General features: G+C 38.5%; 1 protein-coding gene across 1 annotated transcript in view; it reads left to right on the top strand.

Moving 5' to 3' along the window:
• Positions 1–24,985, top strand: part of TTL (tubulin tyrosine ligase) — a 303,567-nt gene that overhangs the window by 77,761 nt on the left and 200,821 nt on the right. Inside the window, exon 2 of the mRNA XM_044057985.1 lies at positions 15,397–15,475. Within this exon, the coding sequence (XP_043913920.1) occupies positions 15,397–15,475 (79 nt within the window). The remainder of the gene's footprint in view (positions 1–15,396; positions 15,476–24,985) is intronic.

The raw sequence follows: 24,985 nt of genomic DNA, 5'->3' as shown, positions 1-24,985 counted from the left end.
GCTTCTGTGTTGCTCCCATGTTTTCTAATGTAGCTGTAACTATCCTTTTGTAGTTTTCATAAAACTTGCATCTTCCCATGATTTGTTAAAAAGGTTATTTTGCGTTACCATCATCTTCTCATTTTACTTCTCTAAGAACTGCGGGAGGAATATCTTCAGACCCTGATCACCTTGTTCACCTTTAATGTTTTTCTGTTCTGGGACTTCTGCATTTCCTTAAACTCCATGATAACATTTTCCTGGAGTCTAATACATTTTGCAGAAGGAAGATACATTATAACATTACCTTATGAGAGTTGCAGCATAGTTGTTTATGTGGATTACATTTTGTTGGTCTCCAAGAGGCACACTTTAAGATAATAACTTCTCCCCCCATTGAAGTTTCTTAGCCTGATTTACCCAGTTCTGGGAGTAATAAAATGTGTGTGCTGTCTGATGTGCAGCACTGATTTTGTAACAGCCCCTGCACCACAGCAGCTCTGCTGTACCTCTGTTATTACTAATAATCTGCTAGAACATGGAACCAACAATTCTCTTTGTTGCTGTCTCAAAGATCGTCTGCATTTTATCCCTTCTTGAGCAGATATTTGAAACAATCAATCTGCAAAATAATTTGTGCTCTGTAACTACCTACATACACCTACATTAATTGTTCTCCTCTGTACTGTGTTGTCAATACCTCCCCTTCACCCCGCTGGCTTTCTATAAGGCTCAGTGCTTGAGCTGCTTTTATTACTTGTTGTGTCTTTCGGCTTATCCCGGTTAGGGGTCGCCACAGCGGAACTCCGGTCCGCTAATGTTTGGTAGTGGATTTTTACGTGCCGAGTTACCAGCCCTGACGCACAACCTTCAACAAAGGCACGCTCATTCACGCATGCCTCCACACAGAAGACGCTCTAGCTGAGAATCGAATGGGACAACGTCTTGCTGTGAGGCGACAACGCTACCACAGCACTGCTTTTATTAGTAATACTTGAAATTCCTAATGTATATTGCATGTTGAAAGCAGATGATCTGTCCTTGTTCCATTCCAGTCACTTTGCTTCATCTGTCACCTTTCGATTGATGAATAACTGGCTTAGTTATAAGTAGATATCTTTCTTGTCCCACAGAATCCAAAGCTGTGCTGTTTGGTAAAGTTGCATATGTTAACAAAGTGCCTCCCTACACACACACACACACACACACACACACACACACACACACACACACACACACACACACACACACACACACACACACACACTCATACACTCATACACTCTCTTGCGTGGCGCTCTCTCTCTCTCTGTCACACACACACACACACACACACACACACACACACACACACACACACACACACACACACACACACACACACACACACACACACACACACACACACACACAATTTGTTGTTCGGGTTTCAGTTATCCAACAGAGCTGAACACTGTTCTACATACATGGCTTAGTCTTTGGCTGGACCTAGCAGTCCTTTTTATTCATATTACTAATAAAGAGAAAGGGTTGCCTACAGTACTAAATTCTTTCTTTGTCATTAAATGAAGGCAGCCCTAAGGAAGGAGTGTTCATGACCAGAATAAAAGTAGATCATTTTATTTCTGACTTACTCTTCTACTTCTAGTCACAGCCATTTGTACTAGACCATTACTAAAGTTATGTTGATTAATCCACAGATCTGCATGTGAGCAGCACAGTGTTATTTTTCTTGCCAGCTTGCTTTCTGTTAGTACCTACTTATGTTGTTAACACCTGCACCCATGGGTTCCACTGTTTAAAATCACAGTTCCCCTTCTGTGCTCAGTGCTTCCCTTTTTATACCCTTTTCCAAAGCTCTCTTCTACTTCTAATTCTAACACTGCTGGTCAATTATGATTTTGTATGTGCTTTCAATATTTGTGAAAAAATGGTTGACCTCTCTTGTTACTGCATTGCTCACTGTAGTGTGCTTTTCATATCCTTCCCAGTGGCATTTAATAATCCCACATTCCTCCTTTTCTTCAGAGAAGTAATAATAATTCTGAATTGTCCCTAGCGGTATTGTACTAGAACATTTGCCTACCTTTAATTTAGCTGTTTAACTACTCCAGGAAAGCTTACCTTTAGTGCCACAGATTTTTTTTTTAATAAGGTTATATTCACTTGGGGGGATTGAGGTTTGCCATGGCTACCCTCTGATTCATTTTGCTCCCTGTTTACACTAGATTTCAGCTTTGCTATTTCCACCCATTCATTTAATCTGTCAATCGCTACTAGCCTCCTCAACCCACCTTTTTCTTAAAAATCACCCATAGTTGCATCATCATAACAAACCATTCCTACTGAATTCACTATTCATTTTATCTCCTTCCACATCACTGTTCCACTGTTGATGCACTTCATGTTTTCAGTTATCTTTTCCAACGTGTAATATGCTCTATGTTATCTACATTCATAACTCTGTACCATTATTATTAGCTTTGTAACCTGTGTAATCTTTTGACCCCCCCCTTCAACTTGTACCCTTCTGTGTTCTTCTCACCTGTTTGCTCTTCTGAGCAACATTCCCTCCATACTTTTCAGACTGGATGTGAAGAGTATGGGTATGTAGTCAGTTCCACCCATCTCCAGTCATCTCACATAACCTTCATCCCCTCCTAGCCCCAATTCCCCAGACACTCACTCTTAAACTGGAAGATCCCAACCCAGTAAACATTCCTTAAAGGAATACTGCTTTCCACGCTCATATTCCACATTCTGTATATTTTCAAGCCTCTACTACAGTTACTTCACAGTAAGACTATGTATAACTTTATTTTATTTATTTATTTTATTTTACATTTGTTGACCGGGCTAGTCCAACTGGATACATGTCCATTTTCAGTGGAGGCCCGGGGAGAAAAGCTCCAAGGTCATAGTTAGATTAACAAAAACATTGATGTTGATACACAAGATAATCTGCTGGTTAATACATATACAATTATAAACCTATAACATGTGAGTACAATTAAATACACTGATGCTTACAGACCAAATAAGAGAAAACAAGAATTATTAAATGATTTCACGAGGTACAGATTTGAACAGCCAGACAAGGAGGGCTAAAATAGAGTGTTCTTTGGTTTTGGGTTAGGCGGAGGCTGAGAGAAGCCTAGGTACGACTGAGATAATAGCTTATTAGTCTGGACTGGAGCAAGGGCATAACCATTTGGATTTCAAGTATGCTCTAAGATGTAATTTAAATTGGTGCTGAGAGGGCATAAGTCTTAGGTTGTTTGGTAGGGCGTTCCAGGATTTGCCAATGGAGTTGGCATATAGTGCATCACCACCAGCATTGTTAGATTTCATGGTCCTTACTTGTAGACTTTTGGAAGACCTGAGGGAGTTTAGGTTGGAGTACGGGGTAAGTATTTTGTACAGTGAGGGAGTTTTACTTGGATGGTTAATAATTTTAAAAGCTTCAGTTAGCTGGTTGAATTTGAGTAAATTGGGGAGTTCCAGCCATTCGAGAGACCTTAAATTTAGGCAGTGATGAGTGCGATAGGGCGTTCCTGTTATGAATCTGGCTATGTGATTATAGGTAGTTGTTAGTTTATTAAGTTCTTTCTTGTTTAGGAAGGAGAATATCGGGGAGGCATAAAGGAGAGTGGAGAGTAGGTGGGTTCGGGCAATAGTCAGTTTGGTGTGCGGAGTTAAGAAGGCCTTTATTCTATACATCGACCCAAGTTTTCTGTTAACCGATTTAATAGTTAAGTTTACATGGATATCAAATTTAAGTTTATAATCTATGGTCACCCCTAGTAGTTTGGTATTGGGTACGGGGTAGATAATGGTCCCATTGTTGGAGGACACATGGAAAGTGGAATTGTTGGTGTTGAAGGGTTCTATAGTTTGAGCAGTCACTGAGGTGGGGAAAAAGAAGTAATTTGGTTTTGGCAGGGTTAAGTAAGAGTTTAAGTTCGAGAACCATTTTCTACAGCAGAGAAGCAGTTTTGGGTTGTGGCTTGGAGTTTGGCAGAGATTCATCAGAGCAGATCAGGGTGGAGTCATCTGCATATTGAATACAGGTGGCTTTGGGAATAATTGAGTGTAGGCCATTTATGAAAATGGAGAAAGAAGGGGACCAAGGATAGATCCTTGGGGGACACCAATATTAGTAGGGAGTAGGTCTGATAGGCTGTTTTGCCACTGGACTGCCTGTTTTCTACTAGAGATAGGCATTAAACCAACTTATGGTTAGTTTACTAAGATGTAGTGTTTCCAGTGCCTGAAGCAGAAGTTGGTGGTTGACCATATCGAAGGCTTTTGACAGGTCTAGAAAGAGCGCCGAGGATATTAGTTTATTATTGCGATTGTGGTTGACTGAGTCTACAAAGGAGAGAAGAGCTGTGGTTGTGCTGTGATGGGGGCGGAAGCCATGTTGGGTATTTGATAGGAGGTTGTGATGTATGAGGTAGGAAATGAGTTGTTTATGGACACAGCGTTCCATAATTTTGGCTAAGGGAGACAGTATGGCTATGGGCCTATAGTTGGAGGTTTCTGTGGAGGGCCCTCCTTTGTGGAGGGATGATATAGGAGATTTTCCAGATAGAGGCAATAGATGCTTCAGAAATGGTTCGGTTGATCAAGATTGATACAGGGTAGGCTATGGCATCAGATGCTATTTGTAGGTATTTGGCCGGGAGCTGATCTGCCGCGAGGGTGGTTGGTTTCAATTTTTTCAAGAGGGTGCGAATAAAGGAGGTGGAGATGGGTTGTAGGTTAAAGGCCGTTTGGGTTGTATTAATAATTGGGGTTGCCACTGAGGGAGGCGTGGGAAGCTTGCTGGCAAGGGAATGGATGGTCTCAGTGAAAAAAGAATTAAAGGAGTTGGCTATTTCTGTTGGGTCATTGTCCATGAGTTTGTCGGGGGTGGGGGTAGTAGACTTACCAGGATGAAGTAAGCGGTTAAAACCAGCCCAGAATTTTTTGGGATTATACTGATGTTTGTCTTGGAGGTGACAAAAATATTGTTTTATCAGATTTAACGGCTACTTTGGTTGAATTTCTTAGCTGGAGGAACTTGATGCGGTCTAGGGGTTTTGTGGTTCTCCACTTATTCCAGGCCTGGTCTCTGATTCTAATTTTGGATTTAGTTTCTTGTGTTAGCCAGGGTGCTATACATTCCTTAGTTCTCATAAGTCGATTAGGAGCATGGGAATTGAGTATCTTGAGGAAAGTGTTATTAAAGTATGAAACACTTTCATCTAAGGATAGGGTTTTTAGGATGTGCCAATTACAAGCTTTGAGATCAGCTAGGAATTTGTCAGGGACAAAATTTTTGCTATTCCTTACTAATCTATTTATGGGGGGAGTCTTGTTTGAACATTTGTGTTTTATAATAAAGGTAGCAAGGTGGTCACTAAGGTCATTGGGAAGGGTCCCTGTGGTATAGTTATTTGGATTCCTATTAGTAAGAATCCAGTCAATAATACTCTCCTTTTGTTGTGCATGTCCAATTCTAGTGGGAGAAAGAATATTTTGGGAAAAACCATGTAAGTTAATGGGGAGAGGATTTGATTGGGCCGAGTAGAGACCAGTCTATATTAACATCTCCTAATATTATTGTTTCTTGTGGATAGTTATTAGCAAGCCAACTAAGGGTTTGTTCAAAATTTTCTACATTTTGCCCGGTGGTAGGTAGGTTACTATGAGATTAATACTTTTTTGTCTGTTTAGGGATATCTTAAGAGCAATCAGTTCCAGGTTTGGAACTTTTGGGGGTTGCAGTGAATTCATTGTGATGTTCAAGGAGTTCTTGAACATCACAGCTATTCCACCACCCTTTCTGGTTGTACGATCAGCCCTGATGATGTTATATCCAGGAGAGATAATTTCCTCATCCTTGGTGCTTGGTTTGAGCCAAGTTTCTGATAAACACATTATGTCCGGGAGTGGATATCAAGCATGGCATGCAAGCTATGTACTTTATTGTTAATGCTTCTAATATTGAGATGGAGCAAAAAGAGGGAGTCTGCAGGTCTGCTAGCTGCAAGGCGGAGGTTAGGGTCTGGGTCACTAAGAGGGCCTGGGTTGGGGTGGATGTCCCCATCATTAGTGATGGATTTTTTCAAATATTCTAGTATTTTTTGTAGTCTAGTTAGTAGCTTAAGCTGTTCTCTTGATGAGGATACTTTGGGGTACCTAAGAATAAAGTGTGTACTTTTAGGGATAAGGTGGGTAGCGGAGTAGAGAGAGGGGGGGATAAGAGTAGTGGTATTTTGGGAATACAGGGAGGTCTGACCCTTAGGAAGGTAGATTCTAGTTAGGGCTTGTGTTTCATAGGCTGTTAAGAGATACGATAGGATAAGGAGTAAAAGTACTAGGGGGAGGGTAGTAAATGAGGTTCTGTCCATGGTGAGGCTGATATCTCAGCGACAATAGGGCTAGGGGCGATACCTAAGTCAGCAGGAAGCTGGAGGTAGTAGTAGGGTGAGATAAATGGAGAGAGTTAGGCAGGTGGGCGGGTTAGGTTTAGTGGTGGGGAGTGGTAGAGAGATGGGAGGGGAGTGGACAGTTCTGATTGGGTAGTGGAAATGGGGATGGGCTTAATGACCAAATAAATGTAGAGGTAGTGGGGGCGGGTGGGAATAGGGGGCAGGGAGGGGAGCGGAGCAAGCCCGAAAGTAGCGAGGGCTAAGCGAGCGGGACTACACCACAGGATTTCCCTGGGTCTTAGAGGAAGCCAGGTTTAATGGTAGCTACCTAAATTCTACTATTGTTCCTTTGATTTTATTTCTTATTAGTCGATTTTTATGTAAAAGGAACCTGTATTCAAAAGATTTTATACTACCTGGTACCTTTATTACAGTACAAGGTGTTTGGCAAATTATAATGAAAGGGGTAGTTATTTATTTACCCTGAGTCTCTTACTGGGCTATTTTAAAGTTGATTATGCCTTCGCCTGGTGGGGACATTTTAAAGTCGTTTATGCATTCGCACTGGTGGGGTCCTGAGGGTCCTGAGTGCCACTCGGTAGGCGACTGGATTTGGGGCTACCTAAGATGGAGGCAACAGAAAGAAAATAACTTTGTACAGTGTTTGATGCAGTAACAGACAGAAATACACAATGCAGCAACAGTCAGATTTCACAGTGCAGTACGAGGATGATTTCAACAGCCTTTGTGAAGCTAAGCATTGACATACAGTTAACCTTGACATACAGTTACATTCTCCTAATGATATCACTTTCCTTCAGCCCTCACTGAAAAAAATGACAGCAATTACCTGACTGCTACCATCTCCATGTATCAGACTACATTAACACCTACACACATACTACCTACACGTACCCTGTTAAGCTTTCACTTCACAATACACCCATGCGAGCACCCAACTCACATACATCAAACATGTAGGGGTCCCAATACCTCATCACCACTAATTTTGGTAGAAAACCCCAGTTATACCCAAATACTACACTTTTCAAAAACACTACTCAAATTCAGTCAGGTTGTGTTTATACTCCTGCTGAGAAGCAACATTGAACCCAATCCAGGACTGCTTAACAACAATCCCTGAATTCAAACCAGTAAATAGCGTTACATTACATTATTTTTTTTTTGGTCACTAGCTACATCATGTATGAAGAGATTATCGTCTGTAATGTTTTAACTGTATAGAATTGTCTAGCTGTGTAATAATATATTACAACATCTTGCAGCAGTTTGTTCTTTCAGATTATTTTTTGGATACTATTTCTAATGTAATCTTTATTGTATTGGATTATACAGTATTTGTATTGTACTGTATGTTGAACTTTTCTCCCTGGGCCTCTGCTGAAAATGGGTTCTGTAGACCCAGTCGAACCATCCCGGTAAACAAATGTCAAATAAATAAATAATTACCTCCTTCCTTTAATGCCCAAAGCATTAAGAACAAAACTGATCAAATCAATGCCTTATAGCTATCGCAGAAGTATAGGAGAAACTTCACAACCCTAGTCTTCACCACATGCCAAACTATTCATACCTACAAGATTACAAACCAGGCAAAAAAACCAGGGGGAGGAGCACTAATTCTATTAAAAGACAACCTTAACCCCACGATGGTTGCACAAGCTAACAGTAACTCAGAATCAGATCCTAACTGGAGTCTTTTAAAAATTCCAACATACAAAAAAATCCTTTGTTTTCCCCTTGTTATAGCCATTGCTTACCTGCCTCCACCAGCCTCACTACCAAAATTCAATACCTTCATCCCACAAATATATGCCAAAGCTCCCAAAAACTGTAACCTAATCATTCCTGGAGACTTCAACCTTAATTACTTAGGACCAAAAGCCATTGATATGTCAGAACTTCTGGACAGCTTAAGTCTTACCCAAATCAACTCTGAAGCCATTAGACCAAACCCTTAATCCAATAGGCACACCTTTCTGGATTTTGTAGTAACTAATAATCCTACAATGATATCTAACCTAACCATGCATGCATCCCCTTGTAATCACTGTCCCATAACTTTCTCAGTACATAGTCCATCATTAAAATATAAACCCAAACATATCACCTTCAAGCCCAAAACCATTCAGAATATCACTAATATTAAAAATCACTGTGCCACCTTTGAGTGATCTCACTTAACTGGCATAAAAGACCCCAGTGAAGCAGCAAACAGCCTTACCAATACCCTACTGCACTTGAAAAACACATTATTTCCCTTACTACAAAGGCTACTTCAGCCTAATAAACATGACTGGGTATCTAACAAACTCAAACAACACCTTAAATTATGTGATATGGCATGGTATTTTGGAAATGCAACCCTCTCCAGAGATTCTTGTACCAAATATACCTCACTATGCAACCTAGCCAAGCAGTCCATCCACAAATACAAAAACAACCATTAACAAAACAAACAAATCTCACTTTTGCCAAAACCAACTGATTCTGGAGAGAAGTCAACCTGTTGATTGGTCAGAAAATGCAACACAACTCCACTCCCCTGAACCCCAGTAACACTACCACAGACAAACTCTTATGCACTGACTTCCTGTATGAGTTCAGCAACCTGCCACACATCAGCAATAACACAAATGTACCACCCCCCTTTACAGTCCTCTATTCCACTTCAGAAAGATTAGAACCAGAGATAGAAATACAAATGGACCAAACACAAATCGATACTAAACCAGACTCTGATAACCTAGTCCCTAGACTCACTCACCTTTGTAAGGACTTCATCTCACACCCTCTCACTCACACATACAACCTCTGCTTAACTAATAAGTTATGCCTCACATATGGAAAATGGCAATAGTCACTCCTATTCCAAAACTACCCAAACCAACTATTGCTTCGCAATATAGTCGTATTTCAGTATTTACCACTTTAGGTAAAACACTAGAAGAAATTATGTACAACTAAATTACTGCTTATTTACATGAATACCATCTTCTGTCCAGGAAGCAACATGGATTCTGGTCTTGACATAGCATGATATCAGCTTTACCCCCTTACAGATGACATTCTATCCACTGTGGACAAAGCCAGCTTGACAGGAGCTGTCTTTACTGACCTCACAAAAACCTTTGATCTAATTGATCTTAACTTACTGTTTGGCAAATTAACTGAAATAGGCATTAGTGATGATGTAAAACCTTAGTTTGTAGATTTTTTTCACCAACAGCTCCTTCAAGGTGAAAGTAGTCACCACGACCTCTGAAACAGCTCCTCTTATGAAAGGAGTACCTCAGGGTTCCAATTTAGCCCTTCAGCTATTTTCCATATTTATCAACAAATGTCCATCTGATCACCCTCAGATACCTCAAATTTTTTATGCAGATGACATGGTCGTCTACATATCAACCAAATCCTAAAAACCAGCTCCAAGATGACCTCCAAACTGTTAGTAAATGGCTAATAGGCCAGAAACTGATATTCATTCCCTCTAAAACAAAAGCAATGCTATTTGGAACCAACCAAAAAAATAGCCAATGTAGCCAGCTTTCTTAATATTAAAGATGTTAACAGTACCACCGTTGAAACTACCTTGGGATTTGGCTAGACCAATCTCTTAACTTTGAACTACACATTAAAAACACATGCAAAAAGATCAGAGCACTATTTTTCTGGGTGAAAAAGCTGTCATGACTTCTGTTCAAGCCAGCCAAAGCTGCCATATGCAAAAGAATACTCTTATCCCATAATAGCTGCAGCCTCAAAGAAAAATGCCACCACCTTGCAAACTATCTCCAGCAAAATTTGCAGGTTCATTACTAACTTCTCTATTAATGACCACCACTGCTTAACTCTCACCAAAGCTAAATGGCTCCCATTACGCGTGAAAGCCAGCTTCCTATTAGGATTACTAATTCACAAAGCTCTTTCACCTGAGTCATCTTCCCTTCTCACTCATAAACTTTTCAGCAAACCTCATATGTATAATCCCAGGGTTATCTCTCAAACTCAACCCACCCTACAAACTCCAAAATCTGAACTTCATTGTAGTGACCATGCATTCTACATTGTAGCACCTAATCTATGGGACTCCATTCCACTCTCAGTCAGAGATGTCCAAATGTGCTCTGACTTCAGACAACAACTCAAGTAACACCACTTCACCCGAGCAAAATGCATCTGCACTCACACAGGTCATGCAAATTCCCACGTTATCTCCACCCTACTTTATGCCTCTCCAATATATACCAACCTAAGGCAATGCGATCTAAACAAGCTCGAGACCTGCTACAACAAAATCGCCAAATTCGCCACAGGGGCATCCTACTGTAGTCACCACTGTCTCTCACTTGCTGAACTGGGCTGGCTTGAACTCCCTCACCTCCTTCAATGGTATCAACTGACACTCGCCCACAAACTAGTAAACCATCCACTAAAAGTCCCATCCCTCCAGAATCTACTCCAACCCTATCGCACCACCAGACCACTAAGATCCAGCAACAAAAATCACTTACAGGTCACTAAAGCCAATAGCTCTGCTGGTGAAGCACTATTCTCTAGCCAAATTATGGAACTCCCTCCCACCCACAATTACCTCCGTACCATCATGCATCCACTTCAAAACTGTACTAAAACGCACCTAAAAACATGCTGGCTATGCCCTTGCAACTCCCCCTCTAATATCACCCACCCCATCCAACCACTACCTTTCTTTCCACCCCACTAACTACCTTCATTATAGCAAGCTTGGATGCTCATAAGCCTAACTACTTATATAGCAGGAATTTCTTATTGTAACAATTGTTAATGTCTGTTATGTACTTTGCAGATGATAAAGATTCTAGTTGTCTGCTGATGTACTATGCTCTTCATCTGTAACTATGTTTGTAATTGTTAATTGCTATGTTGATCAAATTGTTAATTGATATGTAAATCCAATGTAACTACTGCCTGTATATTTTAACTGTGGATCTTTTCTCCCCGGACCTCCGCTGAAAATGGACCTGTGTTCAGTCGGACACTCCCGATCAACAAATGTAAATAAATAAAATAAAATAAATAAATGTTACATTAACTCTGCAGCTCACTCACACCCCTTTAGCCCTATTTCCTCCTTCTGTATCACATCTTGCCACACCCTCACTGCCTGTCATTCATCCTACCTTCCTCTTCTCTTTGCATCTCTCACACTTCTCTCCTTTCTACTTCTGTTTCCTCTGCATGCCTCTTTCTCCATTTCTCTGTCATCTCCCCATGGAATCCTTTCCTGCAACTATTCTAACTTGACTCTTCAAATGTCTTCATAGCTGTCTATATAATGATATGCTGCAATCCCTGTAGCATAAAGCCATCTTCGTAATTATGGCTACATCTTCTCTAAAAAGCTCTGCTAAGGATCATTCCATTTTTCCATCCATGTTTTGACTTTGTAAACAGCTTTTTGAACTAAGCGTTGTAACATATTTTTGCATCTGCAAATATGTATATGTTTTATTATACCTTGTATCTATAAATACGTTTTGTTCATTTCTTTTGTGATCCTGTTCCCTTGGGCTGTTCCTGCAAATGATCCATCGAGGTGAGTTTACAACCCCAGTAAACAAACAGGCAAATAAATAAGTACATAAAATACAGACAACAAAGGGTGGGGAAGGGAAACTAAGAGGAAGGCAGAAATACAGTTTGTGTATATAGAAAAAGTTATCACTCTGTATCCCGTGCAACTGACTTTTTTTACCCTGTCACTCAGTAGAAATAACAGCTTTCATAAGGCTTATTCAATTAAGTGAGTGTATAAATTCTTAAAGAAAATCTGTTTGCATGTTTTGGGTGGGAGGTCAATATCTTGGTTACGTTATTTCTCTGGCTGGAAGTACAGTTAGGTTACAGGTGTATGCAAGGGAAAGTAGGTTATTAATGGTGTTTGTCTTGTGGTCATGCTTTCCATTAGTTAGCTGTCCAAGGTATGCAAGTACGGTCCCAGCCTGACTGAGAGATTTGCAGGTGTGCTGAGTGTAGGTTTCCTAGCTGTACTTTTATGAGAAGTCCTGTTACAGTGGCCATTGCACCTGTGAATCTATCAGTGTAGTGGAAACTTCAGAGTTTCTCCCTGTCTGAAGGGACTGAAGGGATCTGGACTGCAGCTGTATGAGCACTCGAACATCTACATTTATGGTAGGTACAAAACTGTACTTTTCTCCCTGTCTAAAGGAGTAAACTTATCTCTGCATAGGTCTTTTTAATTATTTATTTCAGGATACAATCTATGTTCACAATTCACTATTGCTGAATGGCCGAGGAAAATATTTCCTCAACTTTTCTGGGATCAAAAATGACAAATGGAGAATTTCTTATGCAGAAAATCTTAACTGCCTGCTGGAAGAAGCCTTTGTGTGGCGGGTAACATGAATGCTTTAAATTAGACATTTCTCATTTATTTGTCTCACAGTACAGAATGGTCCTTCTATCCACATTGAATACTAATAAAACATTGACACTTTTGCATCTGCAAAGACATCAGGCTTGCCTTAAAATGACCGATATAGGTATTGCATTGATCAGACCTGAAGGGAAGTCAACTTTTCTTGTGCATGGTTTGTACCTGTGTTATTATACGTAACTCTGCAATCACTTTAGTCCTGGTACATCACCAGACTGACTTCTCCTGAGGTTGTGTGACTTCAGAAAATGTTATATGAAATGAGGAGGTGCAAACGTAAACCCAGTGCATTGAGGTTGGGAGGATTGCACCTACTTCACAAAGGACCAGCATTTTTTTTTATGAAATTCAGCAAACAGTGCCCTGATGTAGTGGAAATTGGAAAAAGTACCATAACCTTTATTGTATTATCTTGCTATTTTAGCCTCTGTTATCGTAACGTTTTGCATTTTCCCTTAAATTTTTATTGAAAAAGATCTGTTTCCTTGCATATTTAACAATATATATATATATATATATATATATATATATATATACACACACACACACACACACACACACACACACACACACACACACACACACACACACACACATTTGTGGGTGTGGGTGTAAATACATATATATGCATTTATTATATGTTGTAGATAAACTCTAACTCTTGTGTTCTAGATCATGCAATCCCAATGAAAACGTGTAAAACTCATAGGATATGTAGTGTGTGCTTAGGGCAGTTGGAACACCCAAAGTGTATCATCAGTAATCGGGCTACTACTTTTGCCAGTCCTCTGAGATGCATTCAGATGTGTATCTCTCTGGCATTTGAGAAATGCTAAGTGATGCCTAAAAGTCCTTATTAAAATGAATGTCAGTACTGTAATGTGACTACCTCCAAATACAGCATCATGAATCCAAAAACAGGTAATGTTTCCATCCTGGAGAAACTGTTTCCTTGCTGTTGAGCTCTTGGCAGTTACTCTAAGATGAAGAATAGTGCATTAGATATTGTATTTTCATAGCACAAGTAAAGTATAAAGACGTTTGTGTGGCCATGTGATGTAGCCAGGGCATGAAATACATGTTGTTAACAAAGTGCATCAGTGGGAGAGAGCAGGTCAGTGCCCACCAACCAATTCTGATGCTGCTATGACATGAGTTTATAAAGATGTTGACGGACACTGACAGCTGGTTGCAGGGACACCTCATGCAGGTGCCTCCCACACCCATGCTTTGTCCCAAACAAGATTCTACCCCCATAGTCCTGTAGCACAGCATATTCCAAGACTTGACTACCTCATGACTAAAGTAGTAGTATCTGTGGTTGGAGGCCCTTCTGTACACTTGCTTTGTCTCATCTTTAACAGTCTTGCACACTAGTAACATTGTAAGATTGCATATTCCTGGACCTATTGTCACATGACTAAAGCACTGTTATCAGACATAGAGGGACCTTCCGGACAACTTTGTACCCCTGTAAGAATGTAGCATTTCATGTTCCATGACCTGACTACCACACAACTAAAGCAGTATCATCAGAGGTCTGAGTCTAGAATGTTCCCTCCTGGTTCCCACTCATGATGTGGAATGTGATTTGTTAGAGTACTGTGCAGCAGAAGAGATGCGTATCTACCCCATGCTGGCACTTTGAGGAAAATGGTAGTGCGTAAGTGCATCAGGATGCCATAGAAATACCCATCCTGCAGGGTATTTTTTCCTGCCAGTTGGATTTAGCCTGAATATGTGACTAATGCATAGTGTTAGAAAGCTGTATTTATGAATGGGATCTTTATCTATGCATTGTGAACATTTTAGCAAAGTTTTTACTATAATACTAGGAATAGAAATGGTGACACTTTGAAAGTTCTGGAAGTGGAAGGTGTGTTTTTCATATCATCCTTAAAAGACCTCTTTCAGATACAGCATGCATGCTTTTTTTTTTTTTTTTTTTTTGCGATAGGTTGTGAACTTTATAAGAGAAATCATGCCCAGAGGTGTGAGACATTCCACCTGTCACGCAGCTCTTAAACATGTTTCAGGTGAACAATAATGGCTACTCAATTTGCAAAAGTTATAGTTTCAAGAATTTTGCATAAATGTATCTTGTGCAGTTTAAAATGTTTGCACTCTGGCTCAACGTGACTCTTTCCCTTTTTAATTTATAGGAAAATGTATGGAGTCTATTTCCCATTTCTCTATTTCACGAGCTAGTTATCTCCACTGATAAGACTACACAAAAGTTCTTGCATTCAGTGGGGGATAAACATATGTTTCCAAAGATCATGTGGCATATAAATAAGCATAGTCTGACAGTTGTATAGGGGCAGATAGGTGAATTCTAATTTTACATATAGATTCAAATTTCATGCAGGGTGCAGGCACTTGTATTTCAGAAATGAAACAACTTTTGACCAAACATAATTTTTTATTTAAACTGGCATCCAATGAAGTATCCCTCAAATAGCTGACCTAGGCCTATGTTGGTTGTTACATAACCTCCTGATATTGAAACTCATTTAGTATGGTTCTTTTCATTTACAGGTCATGAACCAGGACTTGTGCAACTTGTCAATTACTACAGAGGAGCAGACAAGCTCTGTCGCAAGGCTTCTTTAGTGAAGTAGGTATAAGCTGTGCTTAATGTAACACCTATTGCCTGTAAAATTATGCATTGCAAACAGTACTGCTTACACAGAACCCTGCATTTGGTTTATGATGTATAAGATATGCTTTACTTCTACAAAGTGGTAGTCCTGGTTGTTTCCGGTGTTTGTGTGTCTGTTCAAGCATGTTAAATTACAGGTGTACACTGTGTGTATTGGTTTAATTTAGCTCCTACAGCAAATCGCTGTTTTAAAACATTTTGTTGAATTAATAACATGTCTCTGGCTTTCTACCAGGTTTCACTAATGTTTCATTTTATTTATTTCCTGTCTAGAAGGTTTTCATAAGCCTCAGCAAAGCCCTGAGCAACTTTTACAGTAATGCATAGACATTTGATATTCCATTTTGTTTCTTTACTAAATTTTGATTATGTTTTAAATACATTACAGCTTTAATAAACATAATGCCTGTATTTCACATTCTATTTTTGCTTGGGCAAACAAGTTTTATCTACATAACCACATCCCCAAAATTATGTAGTAAAATGAATGTATTGTAAATATTTTGTACGACAGTAAACCTGGGATTTCTTATAAAAGGCTGCCTTAGTTACAACTGTAGACTTTATTTGTACAGCAAGAAGACCTCACAAAAAATTCTGTGCGTCATGGCTCATTTTCTGACTGAGTCTAGAGCCAAGTTTATCAGCAGTGGTACTTCCTGGCTGACAAAAACACAAAGAGTTTGAATATGCACTTCCTCTATTTCTAGTTCTTTCTTAGGTGTGTTTTAGAGCAACCAGAATTTTTTTAAGTCCTATAACGGTCTTAGTAATTTGACATACTTTTTATGTAAAAGTAGTGAGTAAATTAAAACCTTTAACTGAAGTCCATCGTGTTGGCCATTCTAAAATGATTTACTATAGTAGATGTTCTAGATTAACTAGTTCTTATCAAGTTCCCACTGATTTAGGCATCCTTTAGGCTTTCTTTCTGTCTGCTGTTTTCACTACGTTTTTTCATTCTTATTAATATTAAAACTACCTCCTTACTACTGTTGTCACAGTACCCAGCTAATGATACTGTTTTGGTTGCCTGAAGATTAGTCAATACTTCTATTTTAAGATTAGTTAATACTTCTGTTTTAGTATTCCCATCTAATGCAACCAAACTTAAGGGGAGAAAACATAACACTTTATATAAGAATGTTCTGTGGCTGAATGAAAGTTTGAAATGCAGTAGGTTGTTTAGCTATGTTTTATTTCAATTCAGTTTGTAGAGACAGTTAAATTCTTAGCAGAAAACTCATAGTTGTGGTTGGCCTTAATTATGTGGCTGGTTTTGAACTGCCGTATTGTGTGCTGTAAAGATCCTGTGCCTCTTTGGCAAGATATGGCAGGTATGGGAGTGAAAACCTATTTTCTGGACCAGATGGAAGGAAAAACTAAAGACAGCTCAGTAGCAGCTTCTTTAATGTATAAAAATATGGCTGGTGATGTTTGTTAGGTAATTTAGCCTTTCAAGAGTCTGGAAGAACCTTAGTCCCTCTAATTGTGGTTAATTTGTAAAGCAGTTGACCAGGGAGAGGTTTGCTGCCATGCAGTGATCAGCTATGTACTACAGAGATGATTAGTGTTGCCCAGCAAGTACTGGAGGGAAACTTGTCTTTGCATGGCTCTCTGCCTTCCATCTCTCATGTGTGGAACACTACCTCTCATAATGTGAAACAAATGGGAAAAATGTGGAACATGCTAACAACTTCTGCCAGGAAGCTCACACTTATTTATTTATTTTTATTTATTTCACATTTGTTAACCGGGTTGGTCCAGCTGAGTTACAAAAAAAAAAACATTTTCAGTGGAGGCCCGAGGAGAAAAGTTCCAAGAATGTCTACAGCAATCGAAAGTAAAAGAAACATTATACATAAGATAAAATAAAGTACAAACTGAAATGCAGGTATAGAGAACAAATTATATTTGTCACATAAGAAAGTGTGAGTACTAAAAATATAAACATACAAACAGTTTAGTCACAGTGCTAAAAAGCTAGCATGTTCTAATATTTACAAGAATTAGAAGTAATGCCAAGACGCTTCCTAAGCAGAGGTTGTAGAATGTGAATAGACAGAGGTATACGGGAGGTTAAGTGGGGTGATTGCAGTAACGGATCTTGGAGTTAAGCAGATGATCTTTTAGTGTCTTTTTAAAGTTGTTGACATGAGTTATACTTCTGGTATGTAATGGGAGTTTGTTCCAGCTGCGAGAGACAAGAGTATTTGTAAAGGTTTTTGCCTGTATTTTTACAGGATTTATAGGTTAGTAGTAAGAGAACTGGAACTGCGAAGAGGATGTTTGGGGGGTTTAATAAGACAGAAGTTTGGAATGTGATGGGCAGGTAGTGGGTTTATTGAGAAGGGAGTGAACAGTTTGGAGTTGAGTGAGAGTAAGTTGATGTGGGTGTTCAAGCCAGTGAAGTTTCTGTAGGGCCAGACAGTGGTGGGAGGAGTAGGGATGATTTACCGCAAATCTAGCAACTTTATTGTATGTAGATTCAAGTTTGTGAATAAGGGAAGATTGTAGGTTAGTCAGGATATGGGAGGCATAGAGTAGGGTGGATAGTAAGAAAGTTTGAGCAAGGCTACGTTTGGATTCTACACTAAGGTACTTTTTATTTCTGTAAAGTAGGCCTAATTTTTGTCGTTTTTTTTCTTTTTGATGCTTTGTTGGACATATAGTTACATACATACATACAAATGTTTCAAGCACAGGCATTAATGCCCTTCTAGATTGCCAATATACCAAAACACTTGTTCCCATAATAAATGTCCAGGCTGTTCTTAAAAATGTCTAAATTAGTACTTGCTTTAATGTAATTTTTTAGTCTCTTCCAAGCATCAGCTACTCTGTCAGAGAACCAATTAGTACACTTCTCATTCCTATAGAATCTTCCACATAGATTGTCTGATGATTCTCTAGTACGTTTTGTTAACCCCAAACATTCCCAGAGGTAGTTTTCCCTAAATGTCCTATATATCTGAATAAGATCTCCTCTTAAATATCTGTAAGAAACACTGTACAAGTGCAGATATTTTAGTCTTTCATAATAACTTTGATTTTCACATCCATGGATGCCCTTGGGTATATTTCCGTTGTACTCTTTCCAGTTTATTCATGCTTGTTTTCCTATAGGGTTTCCATATTGTTATTCCATACTCAGGTTTGGGTCTAATATAACTAACAAACAATGACTTCATTATGTTTTATTTCCTAGACTTTATACATTTTTTTACAACCTGTAGTTCTATAACTATCATTAGCCAATTGGTTGATATGATTGGAAAAACTCATAGCTGAATCTACCCATATGTCCAGGTCCTTAAATGAGTCTACAGTTTCAATCACTGTGTGCTGTATTAAATATTCACCTTTCAGTTTATGTCTCCCAAATCTCATATACTTAGTTTTTGATGTATTTATCAACATATTATTCTCTTGTGCCCAAATGGTCAATTTAGTCAAATTATTTTGCAGACATCCCTTTATCTGTAACACTTGTAATCAGTTTATCCAATTTCAGGTCATCAGTATATAGACTGTAGAACACCTCAGATGAAAAAGTAAGGTCTGAAAGATACAATCTAAACAAGTAAGGGCCTAGGACAGAGCCATGTGGGGCACCTTGCCTGTAACCAAGGATTTCACCTGTCCAGTTGGTGTGTGATACTTGCCATGCCGTATTTGTAAGCCATGCAGCTATCCATCTTATCAACAGTGCGTTTATATCATGTTATCAAAATATGAAAATAGCGAATGCTATTTCATCTAACCTAAAATATCTAAACCATATAATATCGAACATTCAGAACAGCAAATTTTTTCCTTGGGAAAAAATTTGCTATTCCGAAACAAATACACACAACACAAGCACACCTAAAAAACATCAGTAGACACACATCACTTATAATCCTACAACTAACCCTACATTAGACTATACATACACTACTATCTATCCACTTACCTTAACCCAAACCCTAACCCTAAAGTCCGTCACTATCGCACACTCACCTAACCCGCGCCCTAACCCTTACTCACTTAACCCACCCCTAAACCTAATTCACCTAACCCACGCCCTAACCCTAACTCACCTAACCCACGCTTTAACCCTGACTCGCCTAACCTGCGCCCTAATCTTAACAACCACACATTCGCACACTTACCTGAACCCGACCCGTAAATCTCCACCACAGTGCTGAAAGCCACAGAACCAGCCAACCAAATTCTTTCCCAAGGAAAGAATTCGGTGTTCTGCAGCTTTGCTATTTTTAGCGTTCGATCAAAACAGGTCGATATTAGAACATTCGAAGTTTTAAAACTTTGATGTTCTGATATAAACCCATCAACAGTACATCAATATCTAGTTTACTAATTTATTGATCAGTGTTTTGTGCATGACCCTGTCAAATGCTGAAGTTAAATCTATATAAATCACATCACAGCACAATTTTTCATTCATAGTTGTTATTATATTGTTATAGAACATCATGTTACAGGTGGTAATAGATCTATTTTCAACATATGCATGCTGATATATGGTTTCAAGTCCCAACCTATCCAGTTCTGACAATAACTTATCCAGTATTACCTTCTCCATTATTTTTCCACAACATGAAAGTAGACTTAAGGGTCTATATGATTCTGGGTTTGCCCTACTCCCCTTTCCCCTTAAAGACAGGTTTAATAAGTGCATGTCTCCAATCTTGAGGAATCTCCCCATATTTATATGACCTAGTGAATAGTAGATATAATGGTAGTTTAAGTTCTTGCTGAAGTGTTCTGAGGTCGTTGTTACTTATTCCATCTCCTCCCTGTGCTTTGTTTGGATCCAGTTTGCACAGTTCTTTTTCAATATAATCTAATTTGATTCCAGTATCTAGGATTACCTGGATGTCACTAGGACAACTTACCACCTCTTTTGTGAAGCCAAACTGTTTTGCATAAGATTTTGTAAATATATTTATAATCTGTTATGTCTGAAAATAAATTTTAGAATCTGCACACAGTTTATCAATTTACATATCTTTGCTCTTTCCACATCTTATGTATCTATAAAAAGGTTTCCTATTATGCTGAATATCTTTATATAAATTTTCTTCAAATTTTTGTTGATCTTGTCTAACACGATGTTTAATCTGTTTGTCCAGCTTGTTTATTTCTGTTTTCAAAGTTGTAGTTTGACCTCTCTTCCATTTCTTATATATTTTTGTCTCTCACCTTAATCAGATATCTTGTTCTTTTGGAAATATACCCCCCTGATGTTGCATGCCTAGATCCTGATGTTAAACTTTTTTTTGACTTTTTGCATTCAAACAATTTCTCTTTCAAAACTTTCCACATTTCGTCTGCAGTTTTTCCTCTGAACACCTCACTCCAGTTAGTTTTATATAGCAACTGTTCTGCTTTCCTATAATCTGTAATTAACCTTCTGTGCATTGGCTTAGATTTCAGTTTCAAAAAAATCCAAGGAATTGAAGCCAAGAAAAATAAATGTCCCACAACTGGCAGACACACAAGATTGGAATAAACTATTTATTCTAATTTGAGTTGTTTTTACCTTTCTGTGCATCAACATGGTTTGTCTGGTTATCTAGCAACAAATTAACCTTAATAACCCCATGATCACTGCACATCAATGGTAGTAAAACTTGACTTGAAGTTACAGTAATTTCTTTGGGAACACAAACAATATCTAGTATATTCTGTCCCCTGGTAGGTTTTTTACAGTCTGAAGCATTTATTGTTCCTGAATATACTCTGTGAATAATTTCTTTACTAACATTGTTGAATCAATATTATTCCAGTTTGTTTCTGGTAAATTTAAGTCCCCAGCTAATATTATTCTTCCCTCCTGTGTTTCATGTAAGAAATGTATGAATTCCTCTAGGTCATCTGCACTTGACTTTGGTGGTCTGTACACTCCCAACAATTGTTATATGTTTCAGGATTGTCTTTATTGTCACAGTTACACAGTCTGTAGTATTGGTGTTATCATTGAACATGTAATAACCACAGGTCTCATAGCTATCTTTAATCGCTATCATAACACCTCTACCTGATTTTTTGTTAGAATGTCTGTTACAGTAAAAACATTTGTACCCTGTCAGAATTGGTTTCCAGTCATTGTTCTTTAATCACGTTTCACAAACAATAACAACATCAATCTTGTGGGAACACAGCAAATCTTCTAATAAAAAAACTTTATTGTTAATGCTCCTACCATTAACAACCATCAGAGATGCATCAAATGTTGCAGTCTATGAACTGTTACATTTTTAAGCTGGCAAAAATCCTGGCTAGTCTTTGTCAAATATTGCAAAATATCTGCTGCAAAAATTATCTTCCCTGATATAGACAAATGCACGCCATACTGTCTGAACATGTGTGCCCAAAAGAAGGCTTGGATGCTCTACACATTTCCATTTTTTAAAACAGGACATTTTTTCCATGTAGGTATTTATCCAAAAAATCTTTTCATTCACAGTGACCTGACTGTCCTTTCTGTAGGTTGTTGTGTCTTTCGGCTTTTCCCGGTTAGGGGTCACCACAGCGGAACTCCGGTCTGCTAATGATTGGCAGTAGATTTTTATGTGCCGAGTTGCCAGCCCTGATGCACAACCTTCAACAAAGGTATGCCCATTCACGCATGTCTCCACACAGAAGACACTCTAGCTGAGAATCGAACAGGACAACATCTTACTGTGAGGCCACAACGCTACCGCAGCACCACCACCGCGGATACTGTCCTTTCTGTAGGTGATTTGTGAAAAAATATTTCCTAACACCAGTACAAGCTATACTATCTAGGAGGGCTGTCAGTTCATGACTAATAGTCAGAGAATCTTTGTTGGTGACATCATTTCTACCAACATGAATAAAAACAGACCCATACTTCCTTACATTAAGGCATTCCAAGGCTCGTCTCACACCTTCTATTTTTGCTCCTGGCAAGCATAGCACTATTTGATGTTTGTTATCATCTCTGCAAATATAAGTATCAGTTTCTCTAATAACTGAATCTCCAGTTACAAGAATGTCTTTGCTGACCATCTCTGAAGAATCTTTCAGCTTCTAATACAGTAATTTCTGCTCTATCACTAATTTTTCAATTTTTTTTTTCTTAAAACTTGCATTTTATCTGTCTCTGGCCTAGCACTCAAGTGTGGGGTCATTTACTGCACTGTTCTAACTTGTTGTTACTTGTGAACCTCTGCTTTCCTTAAAAACAAAAAAGCAAAAAAAAATCTTGCTTTTTTCCCACTTTTCTGAGATTTAAAAAAGTTCAGTTACAGATTTGCTGTTCTAAACTGTTTGTAAGTTTCTTGGAGGCCATTGTTTGCTTGGGCTAAAGGGAAGTCTCTGTGTTCATCAGTGGCAGTGATAAACATTGAGCAGCCTGCCTGCCCCTGTGGGAGTGGTTACTGCATTGAAACTGTAGTTTTATTGGCCATTTTGGGTCAATTCCAAACTCCTTGATCTCCCTCTCTTAAAACCCGATTGCCTCGTGATTTTGGTGTCTTTTTGGACTTGTTGGCTGTTGGTGAAGCACCCACCAAGAGGAGAAAACGCTGAGAGAAGAAAGGAGCCACTTTTGAGATTTTAAGTATTTTGCTTCAGATTATTTGTTAAGTTTTTCTGCATTGCCGCCTACTTTTGAGCATTTTCTGGCTTGTTAAACTTGATTTCTGTGTTGGTAACTGTATTTAGAACACAACCTAGAGCTGATTACTGAATTTCCTGCCTGCACTTATTTTTAAAATCGTTTTTTTCTTAAAACTTGCATTTTATCTGTCTCTGGCCTAGCACTCAAGTGTGGGGTCATTTACTGCACTGTTCTAACTTGTTGATACTTGTGAACCTCTGCTTTCCTTAAAAAAAAACAAAAAAATCTTGCTTTTTTCCCACTTTTCTGAGATTTAAAAAAGTTCAGTTACAGATTTGCTGTCCTGAACTGTTTGTAAGTTTCTTGGAGGCCATTGTTTACTTGGGCCAAAGGGAAGTCTCTGTGTTCATCAGTGGCAGTGATAAACATTGAGCAGCCTGCCTGCCCCTGTGGGAGTGGTTACTGCCTTGAAACTGTAGTTTTATTGGCCATTTTGGGTCAATTCCAAACTCCTTGATCTCCCTCTCTTAAAACCCTCTTTTGCACGGTTTTGCGCGTTTTTGCGCATAGTGCAACATCGGGCAGCGCCCCCTAATTGGGTTTAAACTATTCCTGTCTCCACAAAGTCTGCTCTTCACTTTTTCCCTTAGAACTGCTCTATCTCTCAAATTAAACACCATATTCTCATTCTAAGGCCCCTCACTGGTCCAAATAAGTAATCTTACAAGTTAGCACTAATAAACCATAAGCACTACTTACTCTTATACTCTCTACGATTACCTTGTCCCCTATTGGTCCATTTTAATTCAGTTCCCTATATTACTCTAGCATGTCCAAAGGTCAGTCAGTGGTTTCCTCTCCAGTCCAGCTGGTGAATCTGGGAATTTTGAGGCAATGTTACAACTGTCTCATGTACACGGACAGCCCTCTCCTCCTCCAAACAGGTTCAAATATATGTGAGAGATGCAACCATATAGCCAAACTGGAGGCTGAGCTCTCTCATCTCAAAACTGGTGTAACCAGTCAGGAGGAGAAGGTAACCTCACACAACATAATTCCAGTATCACATAGTCCCACCACAACCGCGAACCAAACACATAAAAACACAAAAACATACTCGGAGGCTCTAAATAAAAATCTCACAAACAACAAAATGAATAAGGCAACAGCCAAAAAACAACGCCAGTTCCACGAAATGATTTAATTCAGCTATTCAGCTTAGCGCCTCGGCATAATAGCCTTCAGTGAGCACAAATTACAAAACACACCCACTCCTATATATACTCTAATTAATTAGACAATTATATCAGATTAATCAATTTAAATACAATTAAATACTAAAAAAGATATAACATATTCAAAAAAACTTTAAAATATAAATTATAACAAACTTTTCCAATTTACTTCTAAATTCAAACCATTTGGTGACATAGTATTATATTTTAATATATAGTTTCTTTAAATAGTAAAGCATTCTTTATTAACCATTCATCACCTTTTCTAATAAAAACTTTCTCAAGAACACAACATTCAAACACATCCACATTACTTTTGTGAAATTCCATAAAATGAGAAGCTATTGGACTATCTAATATTCCTCTTTTTATATCTGTAATATGTTCTTGCATTCTAGTTTTAAATTTTCTTTTTGTCTCCCCTATATAATAAAGTTTACACGGACATCTAATACAATAAATTACACCAATGGAGTTACAAGAGAAAATATTATTAGGTTTAAATATAAATCCATTAATTTTATCAAAATATAACTTCACATGTCTACATATATTACAGTGGCCACAGGCAATAGTACCATATGTATGTAGAGTATAACTTACCCTATTAACAGGAGAAATATAATAAGCTTTAAT

Source organism: Protopterus annectens, chromosome 1.part2, assembly GCF_019279795.1.
Source record: "Protopterus annectens isolate FY-2018-M chromosome 1.part2, PAN1.0, whole genome shotgun sequence".
Classification (NCBI taxonomy): domain Eukaryota; kingdom Metazoa; phylum Chordata; order Ceratodontiformes; family Protopteridae; genus Protopterus; species Protopterus annectens.
Note: the sequence above shows the minus strand (reverse complement) of the source record. Positions and strands in the feature narration are given on the sequence as shown.